Genomic DNA, 27988 nt, shown 5'->3' with positions numbered 1-27988 from the left:
TATTTGATAATTTATGGACCTAATAGGTATCTGAAGCAATTTGCACATAACAAAATAGGTATTTTATCAAAGTAATTGTTATACAAATGAGCAAACCAGTGATATTTTAGGGAGCAGGCTAGCAAGGCCCATTACTTACATCATAGGAGCCTACACAACACAAAACACTGTTGCTGTATGTAGGTTTTGTTTTATTTGGTTTTTATCTTATATTTTGGAAATGTATATCCAGTTTTCCTTTAAATTTTTGGGGGGACCCCAAGAGAGTGGAGTCCTAAGCTATAGCTTGTTTAGCTTACACGTAAATCCGGCATTGTCCATGGGCTGGCCTGGAGCGGGTACGGCTTTTTAGTTATTTCTCCAAACCTCCCTTAGGTTTGCTGACACTTCCTCTTACGTGAGGGTTTCAGGCATGCAAGGAAGGCAGGTGTTCTACCTCTGGGCTATGGCCTTTACCAAGAAGACTTGGTGGGACACTTGTTCCCCTGGCGAAACGTTTTGCACCAAAGGAACGTGGCCGCGCAAGAGAATGCATAAGCAGATTGCTGCTAATTCTGCTGCCCAATAGATGGAACAATCTGTTACGTGATGAGTTGCTGCGTTGGGATTGCTCTGTTGCGCAACATTAAACCCTGAGTCCCAATTGCGCTAATGGACAGAGAAAACTAGATACTGCCCAAAGTAATTAATGATTGCCTAATGGCATTAGACAGGTGCCTTCGCAATACTGGTTTGGATGCCTGGTGGAAAATTTTCTGTTTCAGCACGCCTACCCAGAACAGATGATTCGGTTACTTTTCCTTTAAATGCTTTATTAATTCGATCTTTAGCTTTAGAGATGGTTGTATATACACCTTGAATATACATTGTTTTTTGAATTCGTTTGTTTCTTTGAACCATGTTTTATATATTTAATGGGACTCGTACGCCACTCGGGGAATGTTTTCCAGCAAACAGTTTTAATACAGGAATGATATTAATTAATTAATTCAGAGAAAGTGCACGGAGGCGAGAAAACCTACATGCTAATTAGTTTGTTATTTATTTCAAAGCATTTATACACCACTTGATTGTGTGTGTTTTTTAAAAAAGAAAAGCTCAAAGCAGTTTACAAAGAGAATAAAACAATAAAAATATGAGTAAAAAGGACTCTTCATAACATTCTAGGGTTGCCATATTTCAAAAAGTAAAAACCAGGACACCCCAAAGTGTCCTGGCAGTTCCACCACAATTTAACCCCCATTGCTGATTTTTCAGAGTGTGAAAACTACAGGGCTTGATTCAATTATTATTATTTTTATCACAACAAAACTATTTGATACCCAGACGCTTCTGATTTCTTGCTGCCCTCTCCGCTCCTGACCCAGTTGAAATAATATGAAATTCTGTAGCAGACCCTCCAAGTGTCCCTATTTTCCAGGGACAGTCCCAGATTTACAGAAGCTGTTCCCAGTTTCTGATTTGAATATCCCACTTTGCCTTAGGATGACCCTGTTTTCACCAGAGAAATGTTGGAGGGTATGGAGTTATGCAAACAGCCAAGGAGATAAGTAACTATACAACCTTTAGAAGACATCTGAAGGCAGCCCTGTATAGGGAACTTTTAAAATGTTTAATTACTGGTATGTTTTTATATATGTTGGAAGCTGCCCAGAGTGGCTGGTACAACCTAGTCAGATGGGTGGGGTATTATTATTATTGAATAGGACGTTCCTATTTTCATCAGAGAAATATTGGAGGGTATGCTATAGGCTTCCACATGTAATAATAATGATAATAAATGCATTGTTTACCCTAGAGAGAACGATTTATAGAAAGAGCATTTGGGCAGAGTTACAAGCATTGGCTTTATTTTAACAGCAGAGGCTCTTGGGTACGGAAGTGAAAATCAAATATGATTCTCGGAGACCCAAATGCCATCCATTAGGGATGCAAGCTGGGCCCACGGACATCTGACCACCTGAAATGGCCAGGCAGACTCCAGCAGTGACCCCTGGGTTTCCTATGCACACCTGTCAATCCTTCAGCAAACACGCTCCCGGGGTGTTTTTTTAACATAGGATATGAACGCCTCTGTTTGCTTTCATATCCCATTTTAATATTGCAGGTTGAGGCGTTCTTAATTATGTGCCATTTCAGAAGGTTACATTTGCATGTGGCTTCCTGTGAGGAGAGCAGCGCTCCCTCTGCTGCTCAGGAATAACTCCACCGCCTAAATGTGCATCTCAACAAAATGCGGGGAGGGGAGGGAACCGCTATGCAAGACCCAAGAACTGTCACATTCAGACCAAACATTTAAAGCACAATGATACTTTAATGATGCTGGGCTCTCCTACATTGGATACTTTTAAGCAGAAGTTGGCTGGCTATCCGTCATGGATGCTAATAGTAGTAGTAGTAGTAGTAGTAGTAGTAATAATAATAATAATAATAATAATAATAATACAGTGGTACCTTGGTTTTCAAGGGACGCAGGTGGCACTGTGGTCTAAACCACTTGAGCCTAGGGCTTGCCGATCAGAAGTTCGGCGGTTCAAATCCCCACAACAAGGTGAGCTCCCGTTGTTTGGTCCCTGCTCCTGCCAACCTAGCAGTTCGAAAGCACACCAGTGCAAGTAGATAAATAGGTACCACTGCAGCGGGAAGGTAAACAGTGTTTTCGTGTGCTGCTTTGGTTCGCCAGAAGTGGCTTAGTCATGCTGGCCACATGACTCAGAAGCTGTCTGTGGACAAACGCTGGCTCCCTCGGCCTATAGAGTGAGATGAAAACCAAGGTCCACTGTAATAATAATTTATTACCTCTGCCCTGCCCATCTGACTGGATTGCCCAAGCCACTCTGGACAGCTCCCAACAGAATAAAATCACAGGAAATGTCAAACATTAAAAAGTTCCCGATACAGGGCCACCTCCATTGGTCTTTGGAAAGTTGTGTAGCTGTTTATTTCTTTGATAGGAGAGCATTCCACAGGATGGGCGCTACTGCTGAGAAGGCCCTCTGCCTGCTTAGCTGAATAATAATAATTTGTTGTGATTCCTGCATAGCAGGCACTTAGACTAGATGATCCTTGGAATCTTTTGCAACTCTACAGTTTTATGAGTCTGTGATACCATCTTAGAGAAGCATGGCTGTCCTCAAAGAATTCCGGCAGCTGAAATTTGTTAAGGGTGTTGAGAGATGTTAATAGACCCCCAGTTCCCCTCAAAGAGCTACAATTCCCAGGGCAGTTTAAAAATCAAACCCTCTTCGCAGGGAACTCTGGGTCCTGTATTTAGGCATGGGGGTAATCTCTTAGCAACTCTCAGCACCCTTTCCAAACTACACTCCCCAGGATTCCTTGGGGGGGAGCCAGGATTGTTTTAAATGGTATGGTGCCATTTTAAACTCTTGGTGTGAGTGTGGCAGAGGACAAGCTGTGGAGTCCAGATGTTGCAGAGGAGTGGTAACCCCAAGGGAACCCCCAGGTGAAGAAGGCTCAGAGCCAGAGGGGTTGTGGTGGGATGACGATGAGTGGACAGAGGGAGAAGAGGGAGCAGATGGGAGGAGGAGGTGTCGGAAGCTGAAGGGGTAACAGGGTTTTGTGAGCAGGAAGAGACTGTGGCAGAGAGCAGCCCAGAAGCAGAAACAGAAGCGGAGGCTGGGAAGGAGCGGGGGCCAAGAGGCAGAGAAGAGTCTGCTGAAGAGTCCAGGGAGTCTCTTGCTGCGACCAGCTCACCTCCCCACCTGGTCTCCCAGAACCCAAAGAGGTATGAAGAGGGTGGAGCAAAGAGAGACAAAATGAAGGAGCCTCAGGTTGCTGGGGAATGACCATGGGGAGGAGCCTTAGAGAGCGGTGGGAAGGCGGGGACCTTCAGTACTCGCAACTGCCTCATCAGAGCAAGACCTATTGGGAAGAGTTGCTGTGTTCACTATCCCTGAGCTGTTTTGTTTCTTTGACTAAGGAGTTAGCTACACTGAAGCCCTGGGAGTTACTGCTGGTCTGCTCCCAACCAGCCTTGACACCAGTGTTCCATGACAAACTGACAGTGTTTTTGTTTTTTTGATATATATATTTTTTGAACTGACTTTTAAAGGAAAGAGCTTTTAATAGTACTTTGCTGCCTTTATTGTTTGTGTTTTAATACATTTTTTTTTTATATTGTTTTAATTTGATTAGAGCTTAACTACTTTTTAATAAAGCGCTGGTGGTGCTGTGGGTTAAACCACAGAGCCTAGGACTTGCTGAACAGAAGGTCAGTGGTTTGAATCCCCGCAACGGGGTGAGCTCCCGTTGCTCGGTCCCTGCTCCTGCCAACCTAGCAGTTCGAAAGCATGTCAAAGTGCAAATAGATAAATAGGTATCGCTCTGGCGGGAAGGTAAATAGCGTTTCCGTGCGCTGTTCTGGTTCGCCAGAAGCGGCTTAGTCATGCTGGCCACATGAACCTGAAGCTGTACACCGGCTCCCTCGGCCAATAAAGCAAGATGAGCGCCGCAACCCCAGAGTCAGCCACGATTGGACCTAATGGTTAGGGGTCCCTTTACCTTTACTTTTTAATAAACCTCTTTCATGTGTTTTGAGATCTTTGTAGTTTATCTGTGTTGTTTTGATTTGTGTAAGGCACCCTGAGCCCCAGTCTATAGAACAGGCAGCATATTATAATAATTAATAATAAATATAATAACAATGCTTTTTTCTTAATCAAAATGTTTAGGGGTACTCTCATTTTCCTACTAATATTGATATACTGCCCCTCAATGAGGCCAAACTTATATTCACAAAATGTTTAGGGGCATGAGTACCACACCCCACACCCCCCAGAAAAAAGCACTGATTATAATATTAGTCACCAAACACATATCCAGCAGCAGCCAATCAGTTTCCTTCAGTTATTACCCAATGATAGGTGGGGGTCAAAGGCAAAAGTGGGTGGAGCAATGAATGAATATGTTACCTTTTATTTTGATTTTTTTTTTTCTTGAGTTAGCAACTACATGGAAAAATCCAGAGAAGTGAAAAAGAACTATGTTCTGATCCAAACAGCAAATAACAAAGTCCTCAAGACAGCCTGGTCCCCAGGCCTGTCTGTGATGTCCTGGACAAGATACATATCCGCTACTTGTGGTTCCACTCATCCAGTATCTGCTGCCCCCATTTGAAGATGGTGTCAACAAGATTTGCTCCTTTCTCTGTTGGGGAATTAATACCTTGGGAGCCAGGCGTTAAATAAAGATTAGCTGCTGACAGTCCCAAAAGAAAGCTAGTTTACACCATGCAAGGATCTGGTCCGTAGAAGTACAAAAGGACCTTTTATATTCTGAAATGGTGTTTGCTCATCACTAAATCACATTATACAAATGTGCCCCCCCTCTTCTGCCCCCGCCATCCTTTGTGAAGCAAACAAGCGGACAATTAAAGTTACTTACCTGAAGTTAAATTAAAACCTTTGCTTTATCACCCACAATTTATTTCTGCTAACTTTCAGCTGGCCTCAATTAAATCACGCTGTTTTAGAAGAGATGGGGCAGGGTGGGGAAGTGGCTGAGGGGATTTAATTACTTTCCATAACATGCTCATTGTCAAAAAATTATTATTAGAGTGTATCAGGAATCATAACCTCTGAACAAAGCAGCGAGACCCTCCGTGATTCGCAGGTAATTATTTTCATTACAGGGATGATGGATGGAGGATCTGAGATATTAACAATACCCCGCACACAGACACATGCACACTGTGTTCAGTGGAGCATCAAGGGAGGGAGAGGACAGAAATGTTGAACTGGAAGAGCCTTGATGGGTTTCGGGGTGGGGAGAGCTGTTTTTAAGCTCATTTTGTTTTTAATCCTCAAAAGATGGACTGGCAGCGATTTCCTCTAAAAGAACATGGAAGCCATTTTACACACTCCTTGAACCTCTAAGCCAGGGTTTCCCAAACTTGGGTCTCCAGCTGTTTTTGTATTACAACTCCCATCATCCCTAGCTAGCAGAACCAGTGGTCAGGGATGATGGGAATTGTAGTCCAAAAACAGCTGGAGACCCAAGGTTGGAAAACCAAGCTCTAAGCAATGAAGTTGCAGAGAGGATTCCAATATCAGATGTCACCAAAGCTAGCTTGGCTCTGAGACACAAATGAACTTTGGGGCTTGGCAATGCCAAGCGAGCATGAGAAGACTTAAGGTTGATGATGAGGATGATCTGGATCTGCCTTGTGTTTCAATCCCCAAAATTAGTTTCCCCCCAAAATAAAACAACCAGAAGATTTGGGGACAGCACAAGGCCCGTGGAGAGGGGAAGAGAGGGAGGATGAGTCCTGCTACAGAAGCAGGAATCATTCTGCTCATGCAAGGATTTAGCTGAATCGCTCCTCAAATTTGCATCCAGAAATGGGTGGACTTGCTCTTGAGCATGTGCAGAGAGCATCTTCCATTCAATTGAAAGCAGGCTTTAGAAATGAACCTGGGATTCAGAAGGAGGTCTCCCAGAAGTCACAGAAGCCCCTGTGGCTTCTTGGGGTGGTGGGAGGTCGATTCATCACCTCCCGCGTCGGAAACTGCAAACCCTGTGCTTCGATGGCATCAGAAGTTTAAGAATCCTGGCAGCGAGGCCGAAGGACTCACCAGGCCAAGGCGAAGTTGAGGGAGGGCTGCGAGTGATAGTCCTCTCTTGGCATCAGCCGTCTCGCCTTGACAGAAGCCGCGGCGGGGGGAAATTAGCAGCCTGGCAATAACGGAGAGGGTGACAAAGGGAAGGTCACGCCTCTCCCGCTCCCGCGCTGACAGAAGACACGGCAGAAGGGCCCCCGCAGGCCACGGCTGTCTCCCATTGACAGGCAGGTGTGACAACAAGGCCCAAGACCTGGACGGCACTCGCCCGCCTGGAAAGCGAGAGGGGCCAAGCAGGTGACCCGAGCCGCTCAAATAAACAGCCTGGCTGCGACAACACATCCACTGCGCCATGGAGCACTGTGCTGAGACTTCATCCAGGAGAAGCTGACCGATGCCTTATGCCGAGCCATTCATCCACCTAGCTCAGTATTGTCTACACTGACTGGCAGCAGCTCTCCAGGGTTCCAGGGAAGGTTCCATGTAGCCCTACCTGGAAGATGCTGTAGGGAATTGAACCTGAAGCTTTCGGCGCGCTCAGTATCCCTGAGCTGCAGCCCTGCCCTAAATACAAAGAAACACAGAAAGCCGCAGTATACTGAGTCCAGTACTGTATACTGCTCCATCCTGCTCATATTGCTGACACTGGTTTGCAGCAGCTCTCCAGGGTTTCCAGCACAGAATCTTGCCCAGCCATCCTTGAAGATGCTGGGGATTGATCCCAAGGTCTTCTGAATGCAAAGCAGATGCTCTGCCATTAAGCTATGGCCCTTCCGCAGATGTTGTCAGTTTCCCTGATGAATATGCACATAGAATCATAGGATAATAGAGTAGGACGAGACCCCAGGGTCATCTAGCCCAACCCCATGCATTGTAGGCTCAAACCCATGACCCTGAGATTAAAAACCTTATGCTCTACTAACTGAGCTATCCACCATAGGGAAGACTTTCTTGTTCCACCAGGCTTTGGGGAGCTGACTGCTTTTAAGGAAATGGCTTTTAAACAGCACTGTGCTGTTTTTACTACCTGTATTTTAATAGGTATTTCTGCATAATCCTGCATTGCAGGAACATGCAGGTATCCCATACGGGGATCGAACCCACAACCTTGGCATTATCAGCGCCACGCTCTAACCAACTGAGCTATCCATAGGGCAACTCAATCTCTGGCTGCCACCATTAAACTAAGGGTTTAGATTACGCCCTCAAAGTTTTATATTGCATAATTTTTAATGGCAATGCAAACTGCTTAGTTGTGTTTATGTTTGTTTGTAAGCAAATCAGAATTAAAAATGCCCTTAACAGATTGGAGAACTTGGCGCAAGCTAACAAAATGAATTTCAATAGGGACAAACGTAAGGTTCTGCACTTAGGAAGAACCAGATGCACAAATATAGGATGGGGGACACCTGGCTTACTAGCAGTACACGTGAAAAGGATCGAGGAGTCTTGGTGGACCACAAGCTTAGCATGAGTCAACAGTGTGATGCAGCAGCAAAATAAGCTAATGCTATTCTAGGCTGCATCAGCAGAAGTATAGCGTCCAGATCAAGGGAAGTTATAGTACCACTCTATTCTGCCTTAGTCAGACCACACTTGGAATACTGTGCCCAATTCTGGGCACTACAATTTAAGAAGGATGTTGACAAGCTGGAACATGTGCAGACAAGGGCAATTAAGATGATCGAGGATCTGGAAACTAAGTCTTATGAGGAGTGCTTGAAGGAACTGGGTAAAGAGTAACTGGAAAAGAGGAGACTAAGAGGAGATATGATAGCCATCTTCAAATATCTTGGTAAAGGTAAAGGGACCCCTGACCATTAGGTCCAGTCGTGGCCGACTCTGGGGTTGCGGCACTCATCTCGCTTTATTGGCCAAGGGAGCCGGCGTACAGCTTCTGGGTCATGTGGCCAGCATGACTAAGCCGCTTCTGGCGAACCAGAGCAGCACACGAAAATGCAATTTACCTTCCCGCCGGAGCGGTACCTATTTATCTACTTGCACTTGACATGCTTTCAAACTGCTAGGTTGGCAGGAGCAGGGACCGAGCAACGGGAGCTCACTCCATTGCGGGGATTCGAACCGCAACCTTCTGATCAGCAAGTCCTAGGCTCTGTGGTTTAACCCACAGCGCCACCCATGTCCCTTCAAATATCTTAAGGGCTGTCAAATAGAGGAGGAAGCATGCTTGTTTTCTCCTGCTCTGGATGGTAGGACTCGAACCAATGGCTTCAAATTGCAAGAAAGGAGATTCCGACTAAACATTCGGAAGAACTTTCTGACAGTAAGAGCTGTTCAGCAGAGGAACAGACTCCCAAAAGAGGTGGTGGGCTCTCCTTCCTTGGAGGTTTTTAAGCAGAGGTTGGATGGCCAGCTTCCATGGATGCTTTAGCTGATATTCCTGCGTTGCAGAGAGTTGGAATAGATGAGCCTTGGAGTGCCTTCCAGCTCTAAGATTCTATGATTCTATGAAATTGCAGCAGCTAATGACTGGTGCAAATATCCATCTATCTTGTCAGCAATGCTGAACCTCACACTTCCAGTAAAATGGGAAGCCACTCAGACAAGTTATTGAATGCATGGAGGAACCCAACATCGCCCCATCCCGTTGGGAATCTAAGAAGAAAAGTGAGGCTTACACAAGAAGAAAGTGCTTTTAGCCATTAAGCACTCCGATGTTTCAAACACACCCAGCTCTTAACCTGCTGATCTGCCGTTCCCAAATGCAGCCAAACAGCTTGTCCTAAACACCTTGTTGCATCTCCTTGCGGGTGGCAAGCAAAGGGGGTCAAAAGGGGTGATGTCGCCCAGCAAAATACACACTTCTACATTATCTCCGAGTCAAGCCCTTTAAAGCAAACTGACAATTTAATAATAGGAAAGTCGCAATTCGGTAGAGAGTACTAATGGAGGAAATCGGGCAGGTTGGGAGGGATGTCACTGAGGATTTTTGGAGAGCGGGTGGCAGAAGGGAGAGACCTAGGAAAGATGAGAAGAATTATGGTAAATTGGCTGGGCAGCGGTCAGAATCTTCCCCCACTGGTGAGTGGTCAGAGGAAGAAGACTGGGAGGAGGTGGTGTCAGAAGCTAAAGAGGCAACAGGGTTTAGTGAGCAGGGAGAGGCTGGGGCAGAGAGCAGCCCAGAAGCGGAAGCGGAAGCAGGAGAAGAGGGAAGAGGGAAACCAAGAGGCAGAGATAAATCAGACTGGTGAAGAAGCCAGGGTGTCTCCCCCTCCTGCTGCTACAAGCTCCCCGCCACACACTGGCAACCCTGGTCTCCCAGACAGGAGAGGTATAAAGCAGGAGAAGCAAAGGTGGGCACACCAGCATAGTCTCAGGCTGCCTGGGAAAGACCCAGGAGAGGAGGAGACTTAGGCAGCTGTGGGAAGTCCCTGCAACTGCCTCATAGGCATAGCTGTCAACTTTCCCCTTTTCCTGCAAGGAATCCTATTTGGAATAAGGGACTTTCCCTTGAAAAATGGGAAAAGTTGACAGCTATGCTCATAGGGACACGACCTACCAAAGAGTTGCTGTGCAGCAGCAACTTCGATGTCATTTCCAAGGTGTGGTCACTGCTGGAAAGCTAGACACTTTGGAGTGCCTCATTGCATAATGCAAAAGTATGTAACAATCAAAACCAGTGATTGTTTTTATAACTATACAGAACTGAACAAATAGCACGACACAGCAGGAAACAGCTAATTAGATGCAGCACCAGGAGGGAAACTGCCAGGGCTGTCAGAAAATGAGCACCACCTTTGCCCACTGTCAAAGAGGGGGCAGAGTTAAGGGGAGGAGTTTGTTGACTAATTCATACTTCCTGAAAACAACACACAGGGACCAAAATACAGTTCTTTTTAAATATTTGCACTTCTCCAAACTGTGAGATGTAGCTCTCCGTCCCAAAAAAAAAAAAATCAGAGAGGGATTTTCTTCTACCAGCAAAAAAAAAGTACGAAGATACATTCTATTATATGAGAAACAGGCTGGGAAATGCATGCATTGGGCAAAAATGCATACAAAATGATGTCTATTAGGTGAAATGTCCACAAAAAATTGTACAAAACTTCATGTGGACTTTAAAAAAAATACAAACTGATGTGTTGAACTAAAGATTGGAAAAATGAGAAATCGAGAGAAACTAAAATTGACACATTCATCTATTCCTACGCAGAACGAGACTTACTTGGAAAGCTTGGGGCCACCACCAAGAAGGCCATGTTTCAGGTAGCCAGTGATTCTGCTGGCACAGGAACCTGTTTTCTGCTGGCCTTAAACAGTGAATTCAATAATCTTGGGCACTGCAGGGAAAGAGCTAGGGAAACTGCAGCTCAATCCGATGTAGGAACATAGAAAGCTGCCTGATACAGAATCAGACACATCTGTCAATCCTACCTGAGCACTGTCTCTACTGACTGGTGGTGGCTTTCCAGGTTTTCAAGCAGAGGACACGCTCAGTCCTAGTTGGAGATGCTGGGGATTGAACCTGGGACCTTCTGCAGGCAAAGCCAATGCTCTCCCATTAAGCTGTGGAGGTTCCCTTAAAAATAACAGCAAGATTCTAGTCCTCATGGTACTGGGGGAAAGCACTGATTTAAACATGGGCGAAGGAAGCTGCATTATACAGTGTCAGACCATTGGTCCATTGGTAGCCTGTGCCCTCCAGGGTTTCAGATGGATGGGGGGCATCCCCAGTCCTGCTTGGAGATGCCAAAGATTGAAGCTGGGAGCATCTGCATGCAAGGCAGACCCCACCCCATCACTGAGACACAACACTCAACCCCTTTCCTCACCCAGGCAAAATATGGCAACAGCTCCCAAAGTATTTGCCTTCTCCCTGCAGCTCTGAGGATGGGAGATAAGAAGATGCTAAGAAAGTATTGTTGACCCAGAAATGGAAGCAAGAAGAAATATCGATGAAAGAAGAATACCAGACCAAATTAATGGGCTACGCAGAATTGGACAAAAGGACAGGAAGGATTCGAAACCTGCGGGACCAGAGATTCACAGAAGATTGGAAGAAATATACGATTTATTTGAAGAGCAACTGTAATCAACAAATTACGCTAGTCGGACTACAAGAACTTTTGTAAGGAGGAATATATGAAATATTGCAAAGAAGAGAAAGAAGAGAGATATTAGTTATGATACTTAAATGTAATAGTGAAAGTAAGAAATGTAAATTAAGTGGATAAGATTGTAAAATTTTCAGATGTGATTGATGGAAGTAAAAAAAATTGTATAAGATATAAAAGTATGTTTAATAATTGTTGAAAATGATATGTGTATATATACACACACACACACACACACAGTGGTACCTCAGGTTAAGTACTTAATTCATTCCGGAGGTCCGTACTTAACCTGAAACTGTTCTTAACCTGAGGTACCACTTTAGCTAATGGGGCCTCCTGCTGCTGCCATGCCACCGGAGCACAATTTCTGTTCTCATCCTGAAGCAAAGTTCAGGTACTATTTCTGGGTTAGCGGAGTCTGCAACCTGAAGCGTATGTAACCTGAAGCAAATGCAACCAGAGGTACCACTGCATGATGCTAAGAAAGGCCTGGCTGCTTCTAGAAAGATCTCAACAGCCAATTGATGTCAAGAGCCAGAAGGCACACACACAGCCCACAGAAATGCCTTTGGAGCTGCTATTTAACTTGTGAAGGAAATCACGTCCCCCCCCGGGAGATAAGCAGGAGCTTGGCTTGGCGATCTGGGGCATGCCATGTCACCGAGGACGTCAGCAAAAACTGCCAGAAGGGAAACCTCAGCAACACCGATGGCAGGCAGCAACGCTGATGGCCTGACCCCTTCCATCCGGACGTCTTCTCCTGTTTTGACGATATTTGCTGCATGGATGGGGTTTCTTCCCCCCCTCCCTTCTCTCGCTGACAAATGAAAGAAATGGCCACTAACCACAATGGCTATGCTTTGCCTCCGTGGTCAGAGGCAGAAATGCTGCTGAATACCAGCTGCTGGAAACCACAGGAGGGGAGAGGGCTCTTGGCTCGGTCCTGCTTAGAGGTTTCCAACAGACATCTGGTTGGTCACTGGGAGAACAGGATGCTAGACTAGATGGGCCACTGGCCTGATGACAGCAGGATCATTTATATTTTAAATAAAGAAGTGGATTCAACAACAGAATGTTGCAGCACCAAGTGCTCCTGTTTGATGTTGGCCACAGCGACATGTGACAGCATCTTAACACAGCATCAGCATCTTAAAAAGCAGAGACATCACCTTGCCAACAAAGGTCCATATTGTTAAAGCTATGGTTTTCCCAGTAGTGATATATGGAAGTGAGAGCTGGACCATAAAGAAGGCTGATCGGCGAAGAATTGATGCTTTTGAATTCTGGTGCTGGAGGAGACTCTTGAGAGTCCCATGGAATGCAAGAAGATCAAACCTCCCCATTCTTAAGGAAATCAGCCCTGAGTGCTCACTGGAAGGACAGATCCTGAAGCTGAGGCTCCAATACTTTGGCCACCTCATGAGAAGAGAAGACTCTTTGGAAAAGACCCTGATGTTGGGAAAGATGGAGGGCACAAGGAAAAGGGGACAACAGAGGATGAGATGGTTGGATAGTGTTCTCGAAACTATGAACATGAGTTTGACTAAACTGTGGGAGGCAGTGGAAGACAGGAGTGCCTGGCGTGCTCTGGTCCATGGGGTCACGAAGAGTCGGACACGACTAAACGACTAAACAACAACAACAAAGCAGTGACATGAAGATGCTGAGGGGTCAGGCAAGGCCTCCTTCCACCTGCCTTGCCCCACCCTCCAGTCTCTGCTTCTCAATTTGTATTGTATTATTTTATGCACTGTGGCTTGCCGTTGTTTTATTGATTGTAGTTTAGAAATGATTGATTGTAATTGTTAAGAGTGGATTTCTGTTTAATTTTTATATGCTGATATTTAATATTATTCTAGACTAGTCTAATGAACGTTGAATGTTACTTTATTTGATGTAGCTTGCGGATTTTAAAGTTATGTTTTATTATCAGATTTTTGTATTGCATTAGATTGTTATAAGGTGTACATTCTTTGTCTCTTCAGCTTGTAAACTGCCTTGGGTATTGTAAGATAGAAAGACGGTATACAAATTAAAAGTGATGGTGATGGTGGTGATAGACAAAATGGGTCATCAGCCCATGTTCTTATGCCTGATCTTGCCACCGTTCTCCATGCTTTTGTAATGTCCAAGTTACAGTAGATTAATTTGGTGGTTTTTTAAATGCATCATTCATGTAGAGCCGGCTAGGAAGAGTGTTTGGGAGTTTGGATTAGTCCAGAATATGGCTGCCAGTTTTATGAATAGGGACCTACCGGTTCAGTGATCTTTCACCCAGTGCTATTTGGAATTGTTTTGTTTCCTTTCTCTGAGCATTTATATCCTCCCTTGTTACAATAAGATAAGACTCAAGACAGCTAACAAATAAAGATCTAAATCACAGCCGAGAAAACCTAACAAAAGTAATTTTAAAAGAAGTTAAAAAAAAAAGGATGACAGAATTATATTGTTGGAGGTCTGCTATACAGATGTAGTTGAGAGATTCTGAGCAGATAAAAGAAAGCACATAGTTAAACTATGGAACTTGCTCCTACAGGAGGCAGTGGTGGTCACTAACTTAGATGGTTTTAAGAGAGGGTTAGACCAGGGGTCAGCAACCTTTTTCAGCCATGGACCAGTCCACCGTCCCTCAGACCATGGGAGGGGCAGACTATATTTTGGGGGGGAAATGAACGGTTTCCTATGCCACACAAATAACCCGGAGATGCATTTTAAATAAAAGGACACATTCTACTCATGTAAAAACACGCTGATTCCTGGAAGAAGAAGAAGATGAAGAAGAGGAGGAAGAGGAGGAGTTTGGATTTGATATCCCACTTTATCACTACCCTAAGGAGTCTCAAAGCGACTAACATTCTCCTTTCCCTTCCTCCCCCACAACAAACACTCTGTGAGGTGAGTGGGGCTGAGAGACTTCAGAGAAGTGTGACTAGCCCAAGGTCACCCAGCAGCTGCATGTGGAGGAGCGGGGAAGTGAACCCGGTTCACCAGATTATGAGTCTACCACTCTTAACCACTACACCACACTGGCTCTAACTCCGGACCGTCCGCAGGCCAGATTTAAAAGGCGATTGGGCTCCATCCGGCCCCTGGGCCTTAGGTTGCCGACCCCTGTGTTAGACCAATTCATGGAGGAGAAGGCTTCCCACTACTCACCACAATGGTTATGTTCTACTTGAACCACCAGAGGCAGTAATGCTTCTGAATACCAGTTGTTTGGAACCGCAGGAGAGGAAAGGGCTGTTGTGCTCAGGTCCTGCTTAGAGGTTTCCAACAGGCATCTGGTTGGTCACTGGGAGAACAGGACGCTGGACTAGATGGGCCATTGGCCTGATGCGGCAGGATCATTTATATTTTAAATAAAGAAGTGGATCCAACAACAGAGTGTTGCAGCACCAAGGGCTCCTGTTTGCTGTTCCAGCCGGCCATCTTTGCCCTTTCCCAGAACACTCCATTGTATTACTCCCATGCACCTAGTTTTCCAACTTGCCCCCAACAGACTGTTTGGGGGTAATCTTTCCCTGGGGTTTGTGTGTTTAAAAATACATTTTGTGCTTTTGCAAACTGCAGCGTTCTTCCCAAGCCTACTAGTGTCTCCCTGTCTACTCCACAACAGCAGAGGTTCTTGCTTGAGGAAGAAATCTTTATTGAGGTAAAGATAAGAGATATAGACTGGGGACTCAGCTACATTAGTACAGGAACAACGATTTGAATGTATTATGAATATGCAACACCAGATGGCACCAGAGAGCAGAAAATTTTTCTACGTGGTTTTCCATAGGTTTTTCCCCCTTTTGTTATAATGATCTAATTTCTGACGTATTTATAGTGGTTATTTTCCTGTGCATAGATCCACCCTTAGAAGGTAAAGGTCAAGGACCCCTGGATGGTTAATTCCAGTCAAAGGTGACTGTGGGTTGCGGCACTAATCTCACTTCAGGCCGAGCGACCCAACGTTTGTCCACAGAAAGCTTTCTGGGTCATGTGGCCAGTATGACTAAACTGCTTCTGGTGCAATGGGACACTGTGATGAGTTCCAGAGCACACAGAAACGCCATTTACCTTCCCGCCACAGCAGTACCTATTTCTCTATTTGCATTGCTGTGCTTTCGAACTGCTAGGTTGGCAGGAGCTGGGACAGAGCAACAGGAGCTCATGCTGTCGTGGGGATTTGAACCGCTGACCTTCCGATTGGCAAGCCCAAGAGGCTCAGCGGTTTAGACCACAGCGCCACCCAAGCCCCCCACCCTTAGAAACAGGTAATGAGTCACAGCAGCCATTACACTCAGGCTTGATGACAGGAAAGGCAAAGCTAGTTGGGCTAAGATTGTAGCTTGAAGGTAACCCAAAGGTCATCTAGTCCAAACTCCAACAATGCAGGAATCAATGCAGCAGTCCAAGTCAAAGGAGTCCAAGAATGGCAAGGAGGTCAGAATGGCATAGAAGCAACAAAGTCGTCCAAATAAGTTGCCACACCTGCTCACCAAGCTTACAAAGATGGTAAGGCATGCTTGCTCCTGAGACTCTAGTACAGGGGTAGGCAACCTAAGGCCCATGGGCCACAAGCAGCCCACGGGGGTCATTTAACCGGTCCATGAGCCACCCCCGAACCAAGCCACCCCCGCTCAGTGAGTCCCTGCGTGCTGCACTAAACCGGCACAGCGTGGCGCGGGGACTCGCTTCCGTGACGCCGGAAATCGTGTCCGTGCATGCGCAGATGCCGAAAATTGCATCTGCACAGACACAGACGCCAGAAATCACAAAGAGAGAGTGCAATCTGGCCCATGGACAGATCTCCGCTGGAGTGAGGTAAATCTTGCAGACCCCTGCTCTAGTGCCTTATGAGACCACTAAGCTTGCAGACACTGGGCCACGATGTGTCTCTTTGCATCCTGGGTGACCATGCTGCACTGTGCCCTCCCCTACCCCTAGCTATGGGCGGATGCCCTTCCCAGCTTCCACTACTCTGCTCCTTTCCTTGGGAGGGGAAGAGTGGCGATGGGAGTTTCAATTCCCCAGCTGGGGCAGCCAGATCGAGGGAAGGGGAGGTAGTGGCCTTCTCCAGCCTCTGTTCACCCTCTATGTCAGCCTTTCTCAACCTGTGGGTCCCCAGATGCTGTTGAACTACAACTCCCATCACCCCTAGCTAGTAAGGCCAGAGCTCAGGGATGATGGGAGTTGTAGTCCAACAACATCTGGGGACCCACAGATTGAGCATCACTGCTCTATGTCATGCTCCTGTTCCCCTTCCTCATCTGTCTCAGTCTGCCACTACACTCCTGAGTCTCTCATGAATGGGTGGAATTTGTATGAATTTGTATGAAAACTGCACCCAACTGCACCCAACCCTTGGAACTCCCTGCCTATTGACATTGGGCAGGCTCCTTTGCTGTGCCCTTTTCAGCCCCTGCTGGAAATATTTTTGTTGAAGCAAGCCTATCAGCACATTCAGAATGTTGAATTCAAGTTTCAATCCGATTTTTAGGCTATCGTCGATCTTATTTTTATGTGTTATTCTTTCAAACAGTTGTTTTCAACTCTTGCTCTCATCATATATAATTTTTTTTTTGCAAATAGCTTGGAGGTTTCCTTTGGGGGGGGCGTTTTGGTTATGGTCTCGCCGTGCATGAAATGTTATGAAATAAATAAGTAAGCAAATTTATTGGCTACGTAACAAATGAGACTTTATCGCCTGGGGACTGGAATTAGAGGGACTGATCAGCGATCTTTTGGGGCACTCTCTAAACCAACACACAAACCATTACAAAAATTTGGGTTCGGCTTTCTTATCTAGAAACGTGGCTACTTTCATTCCACCCTGTGTAGTGAAAGCCAGTTCTGGAAGCCAGGCCTGTTAGGAAAGACTCTCGCCAGCCCCCAGGCACCCTCATGGAATTTGACGGAATTGTAGGATCGGAAAGGACCCCAGAGGGTTATCTGAGCCCCACACCCTGCAATGCATGCTCAGTGCTCTGGCATGATTACCAACCCGCCCCCCTTCCTCCTCTCCCACTGTAGCCCCACATCAGGGCTGACTTACTAGTGGAAAAGGTGCCATCCGTGTGGACAGGAGGGGTGGAAGGGAGGAAAGGCGGGTGTCCAATGAAGAAAGACCGTAGGGAGCGTTCTGAGAGAAGCGGGGAGCGCTGGGCAGGGATATTCTCACAGCTCCCGACGCTGTTGTGGATCTTAAGGTTCAACGGCTTGTTCTTTTTCTTCACTCTGCGGGAAAAGGAGAAGGTAAGGCATGAGGAAGAACCACAGCAGAAGGAAGATAATTCATACCGTACTTTTCTGTGTACAGTGGTACCTTGGTTTGCATAAGTCTTGGTTTGCATACATTTTGGATTACAAACACGTCAAACCCGGAAGTGCACGTCCCGATTTGCAACCTTTTTTTTTTGGATTCCAACCTTATTTTTATTTGATTATGAACAATTTTTTTTGGAGGCCCCATTGGCGAAAGCGCACCTTGGGTTACAACCTGTTTTGGTTTACAAACGGATCTCCGGAACAGATTATGGTTGTAAACCAAGGTGCCACTATATAATATTATGTTTGTTTCATTAAAAATCATGCTAAAAAGTGGAGGTCATCTTATACATGGATAGTGCATAGGGTGGAAGTTAAATTGGTTGCTGTCAGCGGCTATTGTGCATGTTATTGGTTGCTGCATCAATGGGTGGTGTTGATTGGCTGACGCTCTGGCAGTTGGGCGGGCGATTGGCGATAGGACAGACGGGAGGCAGATTTTGTGACTCGTGTGGGTGAGTGATTCTCGGCAATCCCCCCCAAAAAAGCTCAACAACTCTGTGCCATCTCCCCCCATTTTCTTAAATGTGAGTCCCCCCAAATAGGGGGAGTCTTATACATGGGGGCGTCTTATAGACGGAAAAGCACGATAGTTTGCATGGATTGGAAAACAACAACATGTAAGTAAAGGAGAGGCCAGGTCAGAAGAAACAGACATGAAGCTCCAACAGAGCAGTCCAAAGACCCACCTAGCTTAGCATCCTGCCTCTGACAGTGGTCAGCCACCAAGTTTCTAGGGATCTCTCTTGCAGGTTTCAGACAGAAGGTGTTCTAGTTGTTTGCTCGAGCTTTTAATGGGATAGAACGGTGCAGATCTCAGACCCTCCAAGTGCCCCTATTTCCCAGGGACAGTCCCAGATTTACAGAAGCTTTGAGAGCAGAGTTTGAAAACCCCACTCAGCCATGAAGCTCACCAGATGACCTTGGACCAGTCACCGTCTCTTAGCCAAGCCAACCTCCCAGGGTTGTTGTGAACCATGTACACCACCTTGATATCCTTGGGGTATCCTTGGGACATAAAGGTGGAACATAAATAAATGTTTTTTAAAAAAAATGGGAGTGAGGGTGGATGGAACGGAGTGTGCTGGGAGAGAGCCTGGCTGAAACAAAAGCCAATGAGGTTAATCTGAGGCACGATTATTGCTAATTTAAAACTTAGCACTCAACACTGTTATATTGTGCAGCGGGTCCCACTTGTCTGAGAGACATTCACTCAGAGATAACCCTGGCGTTGGCAAAGGAGAATTTCTGGGAGCAGAATTCTTTCTGCATCACAGTTGCCTATGCAGGAATAGGGGGCTTCTTCACCAGGAAGCAGGACGGATCATTCCGCCCTCTTGTGGCGGGAAAGGGAACGGGCCGCTGGAACTCAGCCCCGACAAAGTCAACTGGGGCCATTTCTGCTCAGCTATTTCTCCATTAACTCTTCCCAATTTATCTTGCCTAGGCTGCAAACACCCTGATTTATGTCAAGACTGGGATGATACATCTTGTGCCTCCTCCTGCCCCCTACACCCAAGTGACAGGTGTTTTAGGAATAGCCGCCTCAATCCATCTCTGTCTCCTAGGCAATTTCCCTCTTTGTGGAGAGCTCTCCCTGCCCCCCTCCTTCGAACCGTGCAAGTTCAGCCAAGCAGCGACGCTGAGCTCTAAGCAAAAACCTTGTTAACTTCCTAGATCGGGGAGCACACTCCTGTAAGCCGGCTATGATGGAGCACAGTATTAAATGCTTCGCTGAAATAGGATCTCTAAAAGTGAAGGATGGTTAGCAGACACCCTCTTGCCCCCCCCCCCATCCCTCCCCAACAAAAAGCATTATATAATCAGAAGCTGGAGATTCTACAGTAGGTACCCATCATCATGGGGAGAGCTGTAGCAAGCGTGAATGATTCACAAAGGTTGACGGTCTCATAGAAACTGCAGAAAATGCCTCATACCAGGTCATACTGAATACCAGTTGTATTGCAGTTTGCTGTTGTTGTTGTTGATGATATTATTATTATTATTATTATTATTATTATTATTATTATTATTATTATTACTTTTATTAACTACAACAAATCCAGAATGCAGGAGCTAGACTGGTGACTGGGAGTGGCCGCCAAGACCATATAACACCAGTCCTGAAAGACCAACATTGGCTCCCAGTACGTTTCTGAGCACAATTCAAAGTGTTGGTGCTGACCTTTAAAGCCCTAAACGGCCTCGGTCCTGTATACCTGAAGGAGGGTCTGCACCCCCATCGTTCAGCCCGGACACTGAGGTCCACCTCCAAGGGCCTTCTGGCAGTTCCCTCAATGTGAGAAGTGAGGTTACAGGGAACCAGGCAGAGGGCGTTCTTGGTGGTGGCGCCTGCCCTGTGGAACGCCCTCCCATCAGATGTAAAGTGAATAAAAAACTATTTGCCTTTTTGAAGACATCTGAAGGCAGCCCTGTTTAGGGAAGTTTTTAATGATTGATGTTTTGATGCTTGATGACGACAACGATGATGATGATGATTCTGTTGGGAGCCGCCCGGAGTGGCTGAGGAAACTCAGCCAGATGGGCAGGGTATAAATAAAAAATTATTGTTGTTGCTATATATTGCCCCAGCCACTTTGGGTGGCTTCCAGCATATATAAAAACATAATAAAACATTAAACCTTAAAAACATCTCTGAACGCCTTCAGATGTCTTCCAAAAGTCAGATAATTGTTTATCTCCTTGACATCTGGTGGGAGGGTGTTCCACAGGGTGGGCGCCACTACCGAGAAGGCCCTCTGCCTGGTTCCCTGTAACTGCACTTCTCAAGGTGAGGGAACCACCAAGAGGCCCTCAGAGCTGGACCTCAGTGTCTTGACCAACAAAAAGTTTCCAAGGGAGACTTCAGCATGAAACTGCTGGTGATGATTAAAGTGCACCGGAATCTCTTGTTGGCTTTTCCACAACAAACTGCCCCATTGTCGCATGATGCACTGACAGCGCTACGCGAATGTTGTCGTTCTGCGCATGGATGAAAAGTTGCATTAGAAATAAATCTATATTCAGGTTCCAGATTTAGGATCCCAACTCATTTTGTTTTCTAAGCGCGGAGAAGAGAAAGGGGCCCTAAAAGGTCACACAAAGGGAAGGTGATGGTGCCAGGTGCTTGCCCTCCCAGCCTACAGCAGACATCCTTCCTGTGTGCCTGTTGGCAGCACATGCCCATCAGATCCCTGGGCATCTGGAGAAGCCCTCCGTAGGAAATGACTGCATTGCAGAACCTCCAGAGCCGGCCAAAGTAGCTTGCAAAAGAGGGAGGTGAGGGGGGGAGAGAAAGAAAAGCAATTATACAACCTCTCCCTAATGTGCTAATTGTTTCCTAGCACAGGAAAATGTGACGCTCATTTCCACATCTTGTGCTGGATAGGGGACCCACTGCAGCCAATTGCTTTCATTAGCCCAAAGGGCAATTGAATCAAAGGGAGGTTGTGGAACCTCCAGGCTCGGTGGCCGGCATTACTCCTCCTATGACCCCTGCCAGCTGGAACAGGATCATTCACGCTGTCCTAACAATAGCCACGCTATGGCCAAGGCCCAGCCACCACCTTCCTGGGACCTCCTGGGTAAGGTTCAGAACAAGGGCAACCAAAATGATCGATGGGGATGGAGCCGCTCTCCTATGAAAAGGCTACAGCGTCTGGGGCTTTTTAGTTGCGAGAAAAGGTGAGGAAGAAGCTGCATGCTATAAAATTAGAACATTATGCCTGGCCTGGAGAAAGTGGATTGGAGGGATCTCTTTCTCTCTCGTCCTTGGATCCTGCTTCCAGGTTTCCCATTGGGGAATATGGCTGGCCAGTGTGAGAACCGTACGCTGGACTAGATGGGCCATTGGCCTGATCCAGCAGGCTCAGGGTTTCAGTTTAAAGAGAGTAAGAGGCAGCATGATATAGGTGGGAAAAATGATGCATGATATTGAGTAAGAAGACACAGAAACATGTTTCTCCCTCTCTGATAACCCTCAAACTGGTGGGCATGCCATGGAGCTGAATGTTGGAAGAACCAGGACAGATAAAATAAAGGACTTCCATGCAGAACATACATAGTTAATGGAACTCGCTCTCATAGGAGATCAAAGTTGGCCACCAATTTGGATGGCTTTAAACGATGATTGAACAAATTCATGGAGGAGAAGTCTATCAATGGCTACTAGTCCTGATGGCAATGTTCTACCTTTATGGTTGAAGGCAGCATGCTTCTGGGCCCCAGTTGCTAGAAACCACAGAAGGAGAGAGAGCAAGAGTGCTGCCATATTTTGGTCTGAAACAATGCCATGGATGGCTCCAAGTAAATGACTCAAGACTCCCCAAGAGAGGTGGACCACAGAATGAGATCTTTCAAGCTCCTGCCTCCAAGCTATCGTCTCCAGGCTCCATATGCTTGTGAAGAACTTCAGGGACTCTGGCCTGAAGATGGGAGCTCCTTCTTAATTCCATAGGCTCCCACATGCTAGGTGCCCCTGGTCTAGTGAGGGGTCGTGGGGGCATCTAGTGCATCAGGAAAAGGTGCCTGTAAGGGGTCCTGACTGTGGCCTTACAGGGCCTTGTGGTCTGCGAAGTAATTATGGGTTCTCCTGCCTGATAGCCTCAGGTCCAGGGATCTCCTAATGTCCATCTGTCAGCTCTGAGCCCTGGACCTGACCTGGCTCCCCACCTGGTGCCCCTTGAGCCCCCAACTCTACATGTGGGTTGCATCCAGATTGAGGGGTCATGGCTGGCACTTTGCTTAGGACCCCCTGAAACCTGTCATGCTGCCACGGCCTTCCCCGAGAGAACCGAATTCTGTCACTTTTCTCCATGTTTCTGTAACACCCAGATGAGATTACTCCAAAAGCGGGTTGGGGTATCAACGCAGACCAGGCTATGAAGGATGTTTGGGAATTTGGACTAGTTCGGAATTCACCTGCCAGTTTTATTGAGCATCTTTCACCTGGTACTTCTCAGCATTGTTTCAGTGATCTCTTTGAGCATCTTACATCCTTATGTCGTTATAATAAAATTGAGCTTGATGCGACAAACAAGTACAAATTGCAGCAAATAAAACCTAACAACTGGAGTAACAACAACAACATAAAAAGGAGTAAAAATCAGACAACACAATTACTGTATTTTTCGCTCTATAAGACGCACCAGACCACAAGACGCACCTAGTTTTTGGAGGAGGAAAACAAGAAGAAGAAGAAATTCTGAATCTCAGAAGCCAGAACAGCAAGAGGGATCATTGCACAGTGAAAGCAGCAATCCCTCTGCTGTTCTGGCTTCTGGGATAGCTGCGCAGCCTGCATTTGCTTCATAAGACACAAATACATTTCCCCTTACTTTTTAGGAGGGGAAAAGTGAGTCTTATAGAGCAAAAAATACGGTATATTGTTGGAGGTCTGCTATACAGGTGGGCTCTGGTGCCCCTGCAGTTGATCTCCAGAGCACTGCTACATTCAGGGGTCTTCATAACAAGCCCCACTCCCCTCCTGCAATTCCCAGTCCCTGGAAGTCAAAGGCATACTGGAGGGAAAATATAGGCAGTATGACTAGTAGTCATTGAAAGCCACCACAAAAAGCACAGACACTTCTCATTCCCTACTGGGCAGGCCAACCCCTCCTTCTTGAGTCTCCACTTTCAACTCAACACCTTTCTGCAGCATTTATTCTACGAACATGACTCTGCAGAAGCTCATATTCTTCTCCCCAAACCTTCCCATTTATCACTCAGTTTTGGGTCATTAGCACCAACGATGCCATCAGTCTCACACATCCTACAGAAGAGGCACACACAGAGAGAGAGAGACTTTCAGCACATCCAGCACCTCAGATCTCAATGACAAACTCCGAAAACCAGGCGGGCTGGAAGCGCTTTGCCGGTGACAAGTTGTGAGAAGGACTGTCATGTCAAGAGACTCCTTTGTGTTCATCTCTACAAGCAGCTGCGATTCCATGCGAGAGCGAGAGGAAAGGGAGACGCTCCGGGCCTGAGATCCGAGAGTCGGAGCAGACGGCAGCGCTCCTCAAAGCCACAAATACTCTGGTGTCCCAAAGAGACAGGGAGATGAAAAATAATAGCTCCTGCTGTTGGGGAGCAACGTGCCTCTGAGTCTCAGTCACTGGGGGAATCACAAGTGGGGACAGCTCCATTGCACTCACGTCCTGCTTGCCATGGTGAGTATGTTCTACTTCTGCTTCAGGAGACACAATGCCTATGGATAGCCTCTGCAAACCAACAGTGGGGAGAGTGCTGTTGCATTCAGGTCCTGCTTGTAGCTTTCCGACTGTGGCATCTGGTTGGCCATGGTGAGCAGTGGATTCTGGGTTAGATGGGCCAATGGCCAGACCCAGCAGGGCTCTTCTGGCGCACTTATTATTTTATTGATGGAGTTGGAGGCTCCATCAATGGCCGCTACCCATTAATGGCTCTGTTGTGCCTCCGATGTTGGAGGCAGTATGCCTCTGAATACAAGTTGTTGGCAATTGCAGGTGTAGAGGACCCTGTTTGTGGGTTTCCCACTGGGGCATGGAATCATAGATCTGGAATCATAGTGTTAAGTTGTGGGTGAACATATCAGACGACACAGTGATTCTTCAAACAGCTCTTGTTTATTCAGAGGCCAGAACTGAACTGAACTGAAAGGTTCAGTCAGCCTGCTTATATAGAGCTCCAGTACAACGTAACTGTAAAAATTTTCTAAAACTATCCAATCACTGAACGTCACTTTCGATCCCTTATTTGCATAACTATCTATAGTATCCCCCTGCTGGCCCAGGGTGAGAACTTCAGTACATAACACATAGAGTCAGAGGGGACCCCGTGGGTCATTAGCCCAACATCCTGCAATGCGGGAATCACAACCCGAGCTCCAGGGTTACGTCCTAGCAATGGACTGTCCCCACCAACAGTCTAGCCAGAGGCACTTTGCACCAACTGGAGCCTCCAAACCATGCCTGTTAAGAACAGCTAAGTGGGGCTATACCCCCAGCACACACACAAACACATCCCCACAATGTTGTACTCAGCCCCGCTCCCTGGAGCCCTGCTCCTAGCCCAACAAAGTTTCGGGAGGGTTCCTCTTTTTTCTCCCTCTCTCCATCCATAAATCAGTTACAGGCTAAATATTTACCGAGAAAATCATTTCCTAGGGAGCAGCGCCAGTGACAGCTCTCATTATTAGGAAGGATGAGTGATTCTCAGCAGAGATTTTCCCCATAACCCCCTCCTCCCCCCACCCTTCTCCGGAAAATAAATTTAAAAGAGGAGGGGGGGAGATGAATGATGATCAATGCCTGACATCATTCATCTGCCTCTATTGCTGTGAAGGCCAACGAAAGGCCGGCCTAGGCCTTGGGTATGCAATGGAGTGGGCCGGGGAAGGCGTAGCTACTTAAGAGCACACCCCTGCCCCCCTCCAGATATAGGGTTGCAGTTTAGCTAAGAGATCACCTTGCCCCATAGATGTCTACTCGACCACTTCCATCTGTGGACCTTGCTCTGTTATAAACTGCACACAGAAGACTTTCCTCATTCACAAGAAATCCATCTTTCAATGGGGCAGCACCCAAACTTTGGAACTCCCTGCTGATTGACAACAGGCAGGTGCCTTCACCGTACTCTTTTCAGCACCTGCTAAAAACTTGTTTATAATAATAATTAATAAGTATAATAATAAGAATTTATGATTTATACACCACCCATTTGGCTGGGTTTCCTCAGGCACTCTGGGTGGCTCCCAACAGAATATTTAAAACACGATAAAACATCAAACGCTAAAAACCTCCCTAAACAGGGCTGCCTTCAGATGTCTTCTAAAAGTCAGATAGTTGTTTATTTCCTTGACATCTGATGGGAGGGCATTCCACAGGGCAGGTGCCACTACCAAGAAGGCCCTGTGCCTGGTTCCCTGCAACCTCACTTCTAGCAATGAGGGAACCGCCAGAAGGCCCTCAGAGCTGGACCTCGGTGTCCAGGCTGAATGATGGGGGTGGAGATGCTCCTTTGGGTATACTGGGCTGAGGTTATTTAGGGCTTTAAAGGTCCATACCAACACTTTGAATTGTGCTCAGAAACGTACTAGGAGCCAATGTAGGTCTTTCAGAACCGGTGTTATGTGGTCTCGGTGGCCACTCCCAGTCACCAGTCTAGGTGCCGCATTTCTGGCTTAGCTGCAGATTAGTTGTTTAGACCAGCCACTCCAGAATGTTGTAGAAAGTTGACGGGTATTTTAATCTGTTTTTTAGCTTATGGTTGAATTCACAAGTTCCCCCCCCCCACCGCCCTGGGGTTTTAAATAGTTGTTTTTAACTGCTTTTACTGATAATTATTGTTATTGTTTTATCATCTTTGTAAACCATTTTGAGGGTTTTGGGGGGATTTTTTTTACAATCAAGCGCTCTTTAAATTTTATGAAATAAATGTATAAATAAACTTCCTATCTCCTGCTATGTATACTTCAGAAGGATCATTGGTACTGAGCACATATGTATTTTTAGGCACAGGTGCACATTATTGCATGAATCTGTTTATAATAGATCATATGTAAAGACTATGACCTGGGACACTAGAATTCAAATCCCCATTCAGCCATGACGTTCACTGGGTGACCTTGGGCCAGTCTCTGTCTCTTGGCCTAACCTACCTCACAGGGCTGCTGTGAGAATAAAACGAAGAGGAGGAGAGCTACATACACCACCTTGAGTTCCTTGGAGGGAAGGTGGGATATAAATGTAAAAATAAATAAAATAAATAAGAACTGAGTTAGGTGCCAACTCTTACGTTTGCTGAGTGTCCTGAAGGAATTTGGAAGAAATTTAAAGACTATTTGAATAAATATTGTAATATTAAAGATATGTAACCACTTGAAAGAAACAATTAGGCCTAGGATTAAACTGGAATTAAATTTATAAATAAGAAAATGTACGATAAGGAAAGTTATGTAATATGATTAGGACTGTGATATGGTCTTTTGAAACACTGATATTGGAAACTGCTACATTAAATTACTAAGAAATTCGAATGGAAGAGATTCGAGGAAGTCAAATACTATGTTTATGATGATGGATAGTACTTAATTTTAATTAATTAAGTGGTAATATGTTGTATGTATCTTTTTTCTTTTTTCTCTTTTTCTTTTATTCTTTCTTTGTTTTTATTATTGTTAATCTTTTTTTTTTACTATGTTTATCTACTGAAAATAATAAATATTATTTTTTAAAAAAGGAATTTGTGGCTCAAATGCATGCATATCTTGAGAAAAAAATACATTTAAAAAATGTAAATACATACTGCAAGGCACATTTTCAAGTGAGGTTCCCCTCCCCCACTTTTCTTTTACCAAAGTGGGATGCAAAAGTAATAGCTCGCTGGAAATAGACAGATTTTTCCTTCCCTAGCTAGAAGGAGGCAGCCAGGAGGAGAGATAAACAATCCGAACCAAGACAGAATAAAAGAGAGAGACCTTGCTGGCTGTGAATAGAGGTGACCAATTCTGTCAATTTCTATTTCTCTCAGTTTTTCATTTCCCCCCTCTGGAGTTCAATTCTCCACATCAGTTTGCACTTAAAAGGGAGTGGGGGAGCTGATGAAAATTCACACGCATTTTAGTGCAAATTTTCCCTCACATACACAGTTCTGCAAGGCAATGTCTCCTAACAATAATGCCTTTTTGCACACCACTTCCACTAATGTGATCCATGTTTGTGCCCATTTGAGCCTGGCTCCTGCCTTCCTTCTCTGGAGAGCTGCATTGCAAGATTCGGACAAGAGCGAATTTCAAAGGAGGCCTGTGTTTTGCTTTGTGTGCTGTTTTGGACATTGCGAATCAGGCAGATTTGCCTTTAAATGCTGGCTTCACCAGCCTCCCTAGCTGTGAGTTGACTTGGAGGTGCTTCGGCGTGGAAGGCAGAGGCTCTCTCTTCAGGGATCTGGTGATGGAGCAGTTCCTGTGCTATTTACTTACAGGAGTGCATTTGTCTACGCTATGCGTATATCTGTAAGGCAAATGTTACACAAATGCCTTAAGTC

General features: G+C 45.9%; 1 protein-coding gene across 1 annotated transcript in view; it reads right to left on the bottom strand.

The window, feature by feature from the left end:
- Positions 1-27988, bottom strand: part of KSR2 (kinase suppressor of ras 2) — a gene marked incomplete at its 3' end in the record, with an annotated part of 188748 nt that overhangs the window by 78385 nt on the left and 82375 nt on the right. The window contains exon 5 of the mRNA XM_082202891.1: positions 17694-17875. Coding sequence (XP_082059017.1) covers positions 17694-17875 — 182 coding nt within the window. The remainder of the gene's footprint in view (positions 1-17693; positions 17876-27988) is intronic.

The sequence above is a fragment of the Podarcis vaucheri genome (assembly GCF_965113315.1).
Source record: "Podarcis vaucheri genome assembly, chromosome: 16".
NCBI lineage: Eukaryota > Metazoa > Chordata > Lepidosauria > Squamata > Lacertidae > Podarcis > Podarcis vaucheri.
This window is presented reverse-complemented; position numbering and strand designations above follow the sequence as displayed.